Here is a 12098-nt window from a genome sequence, read left to right on the forward strand (position 1 = left end):
GCTTATGCCAATCGGCAATTATCGCGATTATCGAGCATAATCAAAGACCACACGAACCTTGTCCCCGAACACCCGATCGCGATTAGCTTAGGGATCTCGCATTTTCCTAATGCCATGACGCATAATGAGGCCAAGGTATACTCAACGCTACGGCTGTGTTTCTGAAGTGTGAGGTGTCTTTGCAGTAAAGTTAGGAAATGGGACACCAAGGGCCACTCGTTAGATTCGTGGACAAAGCACATATCAGCCAGAGAACCTCCATTAAACTAACCGTGACCGGAATACCTAATCAGTCCTTTATTAAAAGAAAACTCAAGTTTAATGCATGAATATACTAATGAAAACAGCATAAAGCTACACCAGAACACTGACTGGTTTCGCTTTTTGTTTAGCAATTTTTTTTTTCCCATGGTAGTTCCTCTCCATGCAAAGTGACAGATGCATAAGCACTTCGTAGTTAGACATTCCACTGACGTCTGCACAAACCGAAACTCTGTCGTTTAGGTTTCTGCACGAAGATGCAAAGACACCAACACATTTTAAAGAAGATGATATGTTTTTTGTCTCTTTTATTTGGGCGGAAACTAGTGAGCTGTGATTGTTTGGTGGTACTCGAAACGAATTTTGGTGTTTTGATTCTGCATTGGAAGCGAGGAGGATGTGGTTGGACTGGACTTATGAAACGAGGGGATATGTAGAGAGATTCAGCCAATGTGAACAATGTTAAAGCACGAGGTGGGTGGAACTCGGCCATCGTAGACACACAGGAGAACGGCCACATTGGACAAAATTTAGTCCACGTCGCACTACGATGCCACACGACAGCCACAACAGTTTGATTTGGTCGGATTTGGTGTCAGAGGGATTCAATTTGGAAATCTGTAAAAGTAGAAGTATTTGATTAGAGAGAATAAAAGCACAAGGACCTGGTTAAAAGACCAAACTTCATCATCAATACACGATAAGCTTAAAACCTAATGCAATTTCTACTTAACAGTAGAAAATGCATCTGAAGAAGAAGAAGGTTTTATTGAAGCAGAAGGTACGAAAAGCACAGTACCAAACTAGCTCTTGCAACCAACATTCCAACTGAAATCAGGCCGGTTTCCACATAAAGTTCTCCCCCCCTGCGGCCAAATTATTAGTGCACGGCCTCATGAGATCGATGACAAGTCCCTTTCAACCTTACGTACCGAGATGAATTATCATCAGTTTGGAGTCGTTTTGTTAGATCGGTCAACTTAACGACGCATCAAGAATAGAACCCACAAGAAAGGCCCACCCATCAAAATGTAATTTTTTCCCCCAACTTTGATGCAAGATCTGTTCTTGGTTTGTACGTGCACATAGGGATGATTGGTTCCCGATCCAGGCCGATCCCACCTTGGATTCAGGAAATGGACCAGGAGGACTGGTTCCCAATTTCAAGGACTGGGATCGGACTGGATTGAGTAGTCTGGTGTAACTCTTGGGCGATCCAATCATTGGACCCGGTTGCATTTTTTGTGTGATTTGCGTTAAATTTTTACCACACCACCTATGGTTCATTGTATCGCAGTGTTGCTAAATTTGAAAGTTATACTAAGCATCTTAAGTATCTTATGTTTAGATTTACACTAAGAGATTTTTTAAAATAAAAAGCGTTAGTTGGGCTCGCACCAGGGTTTCTTCTTAGAATTAGGAACCTGTCCGACCGTAACCAGTTCCAATTTTAAGGATCGAAAAGTGGACCACAGCCCTTGAGAACGATACCAAACCGTCAGGTTAGGTCCGGTTCGTGCGATTCTCGGCTTGGTCGGTCCATTATGATCAGTCCGTGCATGCATATGTGCCTTTGGTGGTGATGGGTCATGAGGGGTCAAAAAGGACCATCGCCATTTTTCATCTTCTGCAGGTGAAGCAAGAGGAAAGCTGCAGATCAATGAAGAGACATGCAAGAGATCCTGTCCCCCCAGAACGGCAAGATTTACGGAAACTTTGGGTGGGGAAGAAGGGAGGGGGTCTCCTGTTCGCTCTCCGTCTCAGAAACGATCCGTGAACGCAGAGGCGGATTGGATTTTTGTCTGGCCATGAATCGAGCCCTCCTCGCGATGCAAAACGAGCAGGTCAAGACAAGAACTGTTTTTTGTCTTTCTAAAACTTAGAGAGTCGCCCCCACTTTTGTTTGTAAAAAAACAAAAAAGAAAAGGAAATTCGTTCGCTCCGCCAGAGGAATTCACATGCTCAACAACCATGGAAAAAGAAGAGATAGGGACGCTCATGACAGGAAGTGTTTCGAGGTTGATGCATCGTTTCATCGCGAGTGTAGCTTCAGCCTCTCGAATTTTTCCACGACTCTATTCGTTTGATGTAATACTTCTGCAGATTTTTCGGGCCCCATATGATTTTGTAGCTGAAAAGCCAAGAAGAGATCACGGTGTAGTGGAGTTTGTTTAGCTGAGCAAAGCCTATGACTTACTGAGAAACGAGAGCGCACATTGAATGTCAATAGTTAACGCAAGTTCCGTGCATCTTGGTTAGCTCCATCCACCGCATCGTCGAACAAGTTTCTTCTCGAGCCTATTGATCTTAAAAGGCGAGGCTAAAACGGGAGAGAATGGTCGTTGAGTGAGCTTCCCAATACCCAGTAGACCGCATTCGAAATGATGATCCGGAGTGGGGGTAAACAAATAGATGGTTCTAAAAAAACTTTCCCAAGAAACTACAAACGATAAGTTCAGTCATATAGCATCGTCCATTCAAAGGACCGGCAGGACGGATGTCGCTAGCCTCGAAATTGTTCCAAATCGATAACCAAAATAAATAAATCTACTCACCCGAAGCTCTTCATCTAAAATATTCGGTAGGTCATCAGCTGGTCTTCGTCTCCATATATACTTTTTTCCCCCGCCTTGTTGTTTTGAAGCATCAGACAGTGAATATGACAATGGACTCATTGGTGGAAATGAAGGACCGCAATTGTCTTTAGGTTGCAGCATTATCTTCCCCAAGAGGAAACAGAAGTGGGTGAGCTTATTGGTCAAGACAACAGGTTTTTGAAAATTCCCGGAACCTCTGTGCATACATTCAGACCAGACACTCGAAACGTAACTTGTTCTTGGATCCTAATCCATAGTTTAACTTCGAATTTTCGGGGAACCCCAATCCATCCAAGAGGCAAATCGAGATCGGTTCGTGCAAACAAGACGGGGACGAATGGTGGATGTCGCCGGTGGGGCATGAATAATTCGAGTGACAAAACGTCGTAAATAGAATGCGGAACTCGGCAAAAACATTTCGAACTGTTCATTCGGAAATCTCCTTTTCAGGATCGCCCTGCTTAAACATAGTCCGGATAAACGTAAATACGATAAAAAGCTAGAATTGGTCGTTGTAAAATCATAGTTTACTTTATGTCCAGCTATAGCATGTGCATCGAGTTCTCAAAGCCATGGAAAAGAATGGTAAAGGATCAGACATCAGAAAAGTATCAGAAAGGGCGTGCCCATTGTCTATTGATTGCTTAATAATTATTGGGATGTGCAAAACAAAAACAAAAACACAAAAAAAAGGATTCAAAAAATGAAAAGCAATCATTCCCGAAAGAGACGAGAGTTCACGAGAAGGCAATCAAAAAGTTCACGAGCGCTCATAGATGCGCTAAACGACGGCGAAGAAGGTCGTACTCAAAGTTCCTCGCGAAATGTACATCTCAGGCCTGTAGAGAGTTGATGGGTGTCCCATAACCTCACAATTCAACCCCGGCTCATATCTTTATTTAGTCTTATCGAATTTGATTCTGGCATTGCACATATTCCCCGAAGCAGAAGATTGATTATTCTAATGATGATTAATTAAAGTACCTGTCCTAGCTCCTTGGCTAGTCTAATCTTTGCTTTAGAATATCACAAGCCATTCTTTGCCTGCCAGGTGTTAAATCAGAAGATGCTTAAAAGAATGGTTTCGTTAGGGTTTGTCGTCGTTCTGTATTTGGTAGTTAGCTTGAGATCTCGGATGGAATCGTGACCAGCCGCAACGATCCATAGAGAGATCTTGATTTGCCTTCTCTTTTTATTTTTATTTTTTGGGAAACTCTTGACGAAACGTGACGAGGAAAAATTATCCAATCCATCTTAAATCTATTTACGTATACAAATTCAGTCCTAAACTTTCAAAATTTGCCAATTGAGTCTTGAATCTTTGTGCAAAACTCCAATATAACTATTCCGAACAAATTTCGGGCAAATATGGTTTCACTGATTTCCACTATAGTCATTAGTAATAAATTCAACAGAAATGTCAAATGCGCTGAGAGAGAAAGAGAGAGATGCATGACAGCAACTAAAAGTAACAGAAACTACATAAAATTCTCAGACGTTCTTGTCACCTTCTTTGGACTCTGAAGAGTGCGTGACAAGTCAGTTGACTCGTACTATGCTCTTCCATGTATTTCCTATCATTATTAACAAACAAAAACGATATAGAAACTCAGTCGATGCATGATCCTTCTACAAAGTTTTACCATCGTTGCGTGTAATTTCTTTCGGCCATGTCCGTCGCGTGATTTAATTCATATTGTGGTCAGAGATACGTGATATGTTCTGTTCCTCCCCTCCTAAATTGAAGAACAATACGGGGTATCGAGTAAATCATTCAGATGCCACATGATCCAGATAAAAACGAGTTCCCGCTCCGCCAAAGTGTTCCGAGGACCACAAGACAACAGAATCAGATGGGGGATACTGCAAAATGCGTATGCAAACCGTAGACCACAGACTCTACTCCCATTTCCAAATTCACAAACAATTACTCGTTCGGCATCACTCGGTGCTGATAAAACGACACACGCTCCAGACAAATACTTCGCCCCCAAACACAAGAAAAGAAGAAGAAGAAGCTTTACATCCTAATATTTGAACTTCAGTAAACGGAAGGCTCAAAGCAGCTAGCCACGGATCATACAGCGATTTATCCGTTGTTGCATCTTCCTAGATGCTATTTCCGTACGTGTATACGCCTTTTTTTAATACTACACAGGCCTTCCTTGTTTTTTCTCACATCGTTTTTTGTTCTTGTGAACTCATGAATTTGTTTGGTTCTGAAACAATTGGCTCTGAACTGGGATTTAACATGTGACCTGCAGAAAAGCAATTCCTCTGTCATGTGTTTTCCTGTATTTATTAGCCATTGTTATTTTTTTAAGGGCAAATAGTTATTGTTAGTTGGAATCTTGGACTCTCGCATTTTCCTTACCTTCTTTTTTTTATTTTTATTTTGTTGGCATTTTCGTGTTTTTGGTTCCTACATTTTCTAATTGGTATGGGAAAACCATGGGCATACATACAATTGCAATGTCTCTTAATTACTTCTGCTCGAATCCAGCATCTATGCCTCTCTGTTTTCTTTCGGTCTATCCTCGGAAATTCCAAGGTCATGTAAACGTTGGCTCTGGCTCAGCTGAGAGAGGCCCGAGACATAGCTCAGATCAGTCAAATACTCTCTCTCTCTCTCTCTCTCTGTGTGTGAATATGTGGCTACCTATGATTGGTGGTCAATATGGGGTTTCCAAAGTGTGTGCTTGAAAGGAGGATAAGGAGGAGGAAGAAAAGCAGGCGGGATTACCAGTTTCCAGCCATGATGTTGGGTTAAGAAGACAAAGTACAAGAACACTCTTGCCCGTGAGCGACGCATGTGACCATAAAAGAGCTGTTATAATCAGTGCCCCCTCCCTCTCCTTCACTACTCATAGACCCACTCACGTGTCCCTCTTTTGGCTCCCTTTTTACAAGGAACTCTCTCTCATTATTCAATTCCTGGAAAATTTTGAGGCCATGCGACTGTGAAAGGAGAGGAGCAAATCGCAGAGTCCCTCTGTTCTGCTCTGCTCCCCAAACTGATTCGGAAAATGAAGAGCCAACATAACTCAAACGACATGCTAAACCAAGCTATCAAATCAAAACTCGGTAGATGATATGCGTGATGATGCATCTCTTCATATATTGCAGGCAGGAATATGTCTCCGTCCCTAGAGAAGGAAATATTCTGTCCACTGAATTAGTGGCATCGTCAATGAATTCACCGGCAACGAATGCATGCAGAGTCACATATCGAATGATTCACGCGAGAAAGAAAGGAATATGGTACTCACAGTAGTTATTATTGGCTGGCCGTCGATGCATGCCATGATCAATTACAGTCTGGTTTGCTAGTAGATAGATCCCCATCAAAAGATATATGCTTCCGAAAAGGAGGAGTCACATGCAAAAACAATGTGACATGTGTCAACAGAAGGCTCCATCTAGTAGGACAAGTACCCCCAACCAAAATTTCACACAAAGGAAAAATGCTCAATTAATAAAAAGAGCAAGCAAGAGAATATTAGGGACGAATGAAACATTAATACCTAGAATTATGGGAAGACTTCTTTGCTTATATCTGCATAGTCTCATCAACTCTCACTTCGCTCCCTATATATATACACACACCCTCCACCACTTATATTGGACATAAAAACACTCTCTCTCCCTCTCTCCCTCTCCCTAACATATACAACCCTACAACATGGAGGGATTGAGGTTCAAAAGCATCACATTTATGCTTTTCATGGCGTTTCTTGTTTGGTCTTCAAGTCTTGAAATGTGCAGTGCCAGAAGAGGGAAGCACTGGAGGCACAGCAGAGCAACCTCGGCATCTCTGCTAAAGAAGAAGACAAAAAGCCACGGAAGTAGCCATAACCAGCACCATGGAGGATCAAAATCTCCAAAAGCTCCATCTCACAAAACCCCGTTGCCGCCTCCGAGTCCTAAACCAGTAGAAGATACGCCGCCTTTGCCGCCGCAGAAAGGTTACAGTGGTGGCCGATCTGCCACCTTTAATGTGCTTGATTTCCAGGCCAAGGGTGATGGAAGTACTGATGATACAAAGGTCAAACCAGAAGCCCAACTCTTCGCTCTTGCATTACTTTTTGTTGGTATAGTACGCAGAGTAAACACTTTAAGAGTCTTTTAATGCATGTTGATGCCAATTAAACCGGTCAATGTAGTTTAACAACCAAACATTGCACTTTACTTCTCAAACAATTAAAGGAGGAGTTTTTCATAGTCACAATGTGGCATCAACAATCATCCTTTCTTTCGGGGGTAAGTATACACTTTTCATATTTACAATGTGGAATGCTATATTGAGTCGTATTCAACTCTTACCCCAAAGAAAGTAGCGTCTGAACAGAGTGCCTCGTCCAGCAGAAATAGAAAAAAAGAAAAAACTTTCACTGGTGATACCATATAACTAGCATTCTCAAAGGCATAGGAGCAAAATTCAGTAACTCACTTTTTTCTTCTTTTTTAGTTTAGGCTAAGTTAGAGCTAAGGCATTGTTTTAAGATTCAATGGATTAACAAACATGCACCACAAAGAAATCACTGTAGTCTAGAAGTGGTCCATGAACAACTTCGCATGCCGGAAAAGCATCGTTGGAGCTCAACCGTCACTTGTTCCGGTTGAGAGCATAGAGTGAAATGCTACCTACAAAGAGAAAATTTAAGATTCAATAGAAAGCGCCAATCAATCTTTTCTTGTGTCATAACTTTCAATTTCAATCATTCATTTTCATGATTGCGGATTATTAAGTCCAACTTTTTTTAGTACCTCTAACACTGGTCGCACAGTCCATGGGTTGAAGCTTAAGTTCTCGTCATCTTAATTTTCTCTATTACTAATAAGTTCAAAATCATGAGGAAGGAATTGGCAAAAGATGCTAAAACTAGAAGTGCGTGACCCTCTTGTCCTGCCAACACATTGAATTTTCCAACTTAATTTTAAGAATATAAAAAGATTACCTACCGTGCAACAAACATTAAATTGCACTGAGAAAGGACAACTGAACTACCGGGGTTTGGGCTATGGGGCCCACTCTAAAAGGATTCTTGCTGTGGCTGCTGGGACCACATGATTCCAACAATTATTGTCTACTGTCTTCTACAAACTAACACCAACCGTATAACGGTGACCAGAGTTATAGCATTTGGTCCTTAGAAATGTGTTTCAGATTACAATTAGAAAAATAGAAACTTCACTTTCTATTTTCCTTTTCCGTTTGGCTGAATCCTAAGAGAAGTGTTTCTGCTATTTCTGCTAAAATGATTTGCAGGCATTTGAATATGCATGGGCCGCCGCATGCAAAGTGGAGGCATCAATGATAATCGTCCCAGCAGAATACATGTTCCTCGTGGGACCCATCTCATTTTCGGGTCCATATTGCCAGGCAAACATTTTATTCCAGGTATAAAAAAAAAATTCTACAAGACAGTGTGCTCGAGAAAATACCGTTTCCGGAAGGCTAAAAGAGTTTCAATCCTTTTTCAGCTGGATGGAACCATTATTGCTCCGACAGAGAACGAAGCATGGGGAAAGGGTCTGCTACAATGGCTCGAGTTCACAAAGCTAAGAGGGATCACAATCCAAGGTAAAGGAACTATTGATGGCCGAGGCTCGGTTTGGTGGGAGGACTACCCATTTAATGATCCCATTGACGACGAAACACGGCTCCTGATTCCGTTAAACAGCACCATGGAAAGAAATCCACCAATGCCAGTAACTTTCTTGAACTTCACTTCATGTATGATAAGAGTTTAACATCATTAAAGTAGTAGGCTTGATTTCAACCTGTGAATTTGTGTTCACTGTTCCACTAATTAGTTGCTACAACTGATTAGGCTTCTGATATATATTTGTGACAGGTGAGAAATGAGCTCAGTGCAAAAATGCCAAGCATCAAGCCCACTGTAAGGCCCACTTTCACAACTGCTTAACTTCCCAAGTCCCGGCATTTCTGTATCATTAGAGATGTTCATAATGTTTTTTGCACAGGCTCTGAGGTTTTATGGGAGTTTCAATGTGACGGTCACGGGCATTACAATCCAAAACAGCCCCCAGTGCCACCTCAAATTTGACAATTGCATGGGAGTTTTGGTTCATGACATGAGCGTCTCATCTCCAGGTGACAGCCCCAACACAGACGGCATTCACCTCCAAAACTCCAAAGATGTGCTCATTCATAGCTCTGATCTTGTTTGTGGTACATTACACTACTTTTTTCCTTTCCTTTTCTTTCCCCCTTCCAACTAGCTAATCAATAATGCTATTATTTAGCTAACATCTTTTGTAACCCTTCAAAACCGGAGGGTCAATTTCAAATCACAGTCCAAAACCATGACATTCAAGAGCAAATGCCATAAAGGCTCTCCACTAGCTAAACTCTTCCTATTCCTATTATAAGAAAATAGTTGGTATTGTTGAATTTAGGTGTTTCCTATAATCTTATGGACCCAGATGTGGGCCCCAGCTCAGCCCAGACATTGTCAGACAAAAACAAAAAATGCAGTTTAAAAAATCGAAGCCATAGCTTGTACCACACATGCTAGTAGAAAACTTACTTGGTAACAGAGTACCAGCTTATCCTCATGCGAAGCCTTACATATCTGCTGGTGGCGTCAACAAAATCTTGCCACTTGTTGGTCGACACATGGCAGCCACCAATTCTCAATGCTCTCCTATACCTTGAACAATTATTTGACACGTCATTCCCTATATCACCAGTGAGAAATACGATGATATCGGGTTTGAGGTCCACACACGAAACATCACTTTTTTTCTGTTGCATAATGCATACCCAAACTTACTTTTGTCCTCATTACAACTAGCACAACCACTTCCAGCCGGTTTCACGTTATCTGCTTCTGTTGAATGGAAGCCCACGGAGCACCACATGGTACCGAGGCCTGAATATTCTTTGAGCTGGAAAAAACTCATGACTAGCCACCAATATGCAAGCAGACACAATATATAGGCTAGACATTTGACATATAATGAGATTATTCATTAACAACATAAAATAAGCTCTTGTGCGCTGATACTTTGTGCAGGAGATGACTGCATATCAATACAAACGGGATGCTCAAATATATACATACACAATGTCAATTGCGGACCAGGACATGGGATCAGCATTGGAAGTCTAGGCCGGGATAATACAAAAGCATGTGTCTCTAATATCACTGTCCGAGATGTCAACATACACAACACAATGACTGGGGTGAGAATAAAGACATGGCAGGTACTATTAACATCCATATGCTTATTTATTCAAACTCTCCGCAATTAGGTAAGGAAAGAAAGGGAACAAGAAAACAGACAAAAGAAAAAGGCGTGCAACCTCAAGTTGCTTGGCAACCAGCTCTTCTTATTTATCGAACAGCATTAGAAGCCAAGCAGTCAGTTAACAAAGGGCAAATGGCCAGGAGAACAAAGACATTAGGGCAAGATTTAATTTAATCCGAGGTTTCGGATAAGAACCATTCCCAGTTGAGCTATCTACTGAATATTTCAATTGCAAACAGTTAAACGACTCTGTGAAAAGGGAAGATAGCAATAATCTGATCAAATCCAACAGATGTACCTACACTCACTGTCACATGGCTACATACATCAAAGTTAGAGCAGAACCGCATTGTTGAATATTCACTTTTCTCATACAAATTGAAGTTCTGGCTTATCTCTAACACGTCGAATTTATACTCTCCAGGGTGGATCAGGATCTGTGCAAGGAGTAATGTTCTCAAATGTTCAAGTTTCTGAAGTTCAGTTTCCAATCATTATTGATCAATTTTATTGTGACAAAAGCTCCTGCAAGAATCAATCATCAGCTGTGGCATTGTCAGGGATTACTTATGAAAGGATTAGAGGAACATACACAGTTAAACCAGTGCACTTTGCCTGCAGCGATAGCCTACCTTGCGTTGATGTGACTCTCACAGCTATACAATTGAAACCAGTGCAAGAACAGTACCACCTTTATAATCCCTTTTGCTGGCAGACTTTTGGGTTGTTGAGCACTCCTACAGTTCCGCCAATTGACTGCTTACAAATAGGGAAGCCATCAAAAAACAGGATCCAATCTGATCATGATTCATGTAGAGATTAACCTCAGTATTGCATCCCACATTCATTTGCGTGGTCGGTGTGAGTTCCTGGCCCCTTGATGCAATACGAAAGATAGATAGAGTTTGTATATTTGGGGAATGCTTGTTTATTCTTCTTTAGGATGGTTATATTGATGACCCATGTATGGGAGTATACCAGCAGCGCTATTAGCTAAAGTCCAATACAAAAGTGCAAGACAGCCTTGATTATTATATATCGTCTTGCCATGCAGGAAATGCAAAACTGCTGATTTCTAGGTTCAAACAGAATTTATTACCGTTCATCCATACTCATTAAGAATTTTGGACATTAAACAATAAGGAGAATATAGTCCATGTGCACCTTCTCTAGCAAAAACATATGTACAGAGCAGCAAAGGATGAAGCTTATCTTCCAGCAACTATTTAAAGTCGGAAAAGAATACTCGTATTCTAGTAAAATCAAACAAGGAAAAAACCGCAGACTGATTTGCAAAAGGAAAGACAGATCGATTGCACGAGTAGGTAATTCTGAATGTATTTAAAACAAGATTCCAGTGCTGACTGGAATTTATAACTCTAAGCATTAATTAAGACATAACAGATACTGGAGATGGATTGAAAAACCAAAAAAGTATGGAAAACTATTCCACAAAACATATAAACACTGAAAGGAAAACTGCAGAGCTTTTGTAATCTAGCTAAATCCCGAGTCTCATAGTCTATTGAGCCAAGTGAGATTAATTCTCCCGCAACCGCTGCAAATTTAACAATTTCAGCACATTAAGCAACTAAGGGCTATCAAATCCAGTCTTTCAGGCACATCCCTTGTGTTCCACACATCAAAACACTGCTTTAGCCCTTTATAAGATAATTGAACAAAGTCTTTAGATGAAAGATTATATGCTTTTAGGAACCATAGCAATGTTGGAAACGCTACCAGTTACTTCCTTCATTCGCCAAGCATACCTCATGTAATAGATCAGTATGCAGTCTGTTAAACCAGATAAATCTGTTACACTTGTTCCCAAAGAGAAAAGCAGCTCTATTGATGCCGTAAGACTATTAAAGAAAAAAACTCATCAAATTAGACTCTATTTTATCTGTTTCATAAATGGCTGATATGGCAACTAGCATCTTACTCCTTTGATTAAGTTTGTTC

General features: G+C 41.0%; 2 protein-coding genes and 1 long non-coding RNA gene across 3 annotated transcripts; 1 reads left to right on the forward strand and 2 right to left on the reverse strand.

Annotated features, from left to right (window-relative positions):
* The first annotated feature begins 6453 nt into the window (after positions 1–6453).
* LOC115726015 (polygalacturonase At1g48100) lies at positions 6454–11170 on the forward strand. Its single transcript, XM_030655721.2, has 7 exons — positions 6454–6903; positions 8128–8259; positions 8343–8570; positions 8717–8761; positions 8847–9054; positions 9902–10092; positions 10561–11170. The coding sequence occupies exons 1-7, from the start codon at positions 6541–6543 to the stop codon at positions 10957–10959; spliced, it is 1566 nt and encodes a 521-aa protein (XP_030511581.1). The 5' UTR covers positions 6454–6540; the 3' UTR covers positions 10960–11170.
* On the reverse strand, positions 9061–9919 carry LOC115726123. Its single transcript, XM_048279929.1, has 3 exons — positions 9659–9919; positions 9413–9563; positions 9061–9245 (listed from the first exon to the last, which is right to left on the reverse strand). Exons 1-3 carry the CDS (start codon positions 9786–9788, stop codon positions 9149–9151), a joined length of 378 nt encoding a protein of 125 aa, XP_048135886.1. The 5' UTR covers positions 9789–9919; the 3' UTR covers positions 9061–9148.
* Positions 10301–10910, reverse strand: LOC125315358. The gene is made up of 2 exons (XR_007198587.1): positions 10769–10910; positions 10301–10661 (listed from the first exon to the last, which is right to left on the reverse strand). It is a non-coding gene; the product is annotated as an uncharacterized LOC125315358 (long non-coding RNA).
* Positions 11171–12098: the final 928 nt, after the last annotated feature.

The sequence above is a fragment of the Rhodamnia argentea genome, chromosome 6 (genome assembly GCF_020921035.1).
Source record: "Rhodamnia argentea isolate NSW1041297 chromosome 6, ASM2092103v1, whole genome shotgun sequence".
Lineage (NCBI taxonomy): Eukaryota > Viridiplantae > Streptophyta > Magnoliopsida > Myrtales > Myrtaceae > Rhodamnia > Rhodamnia argentea.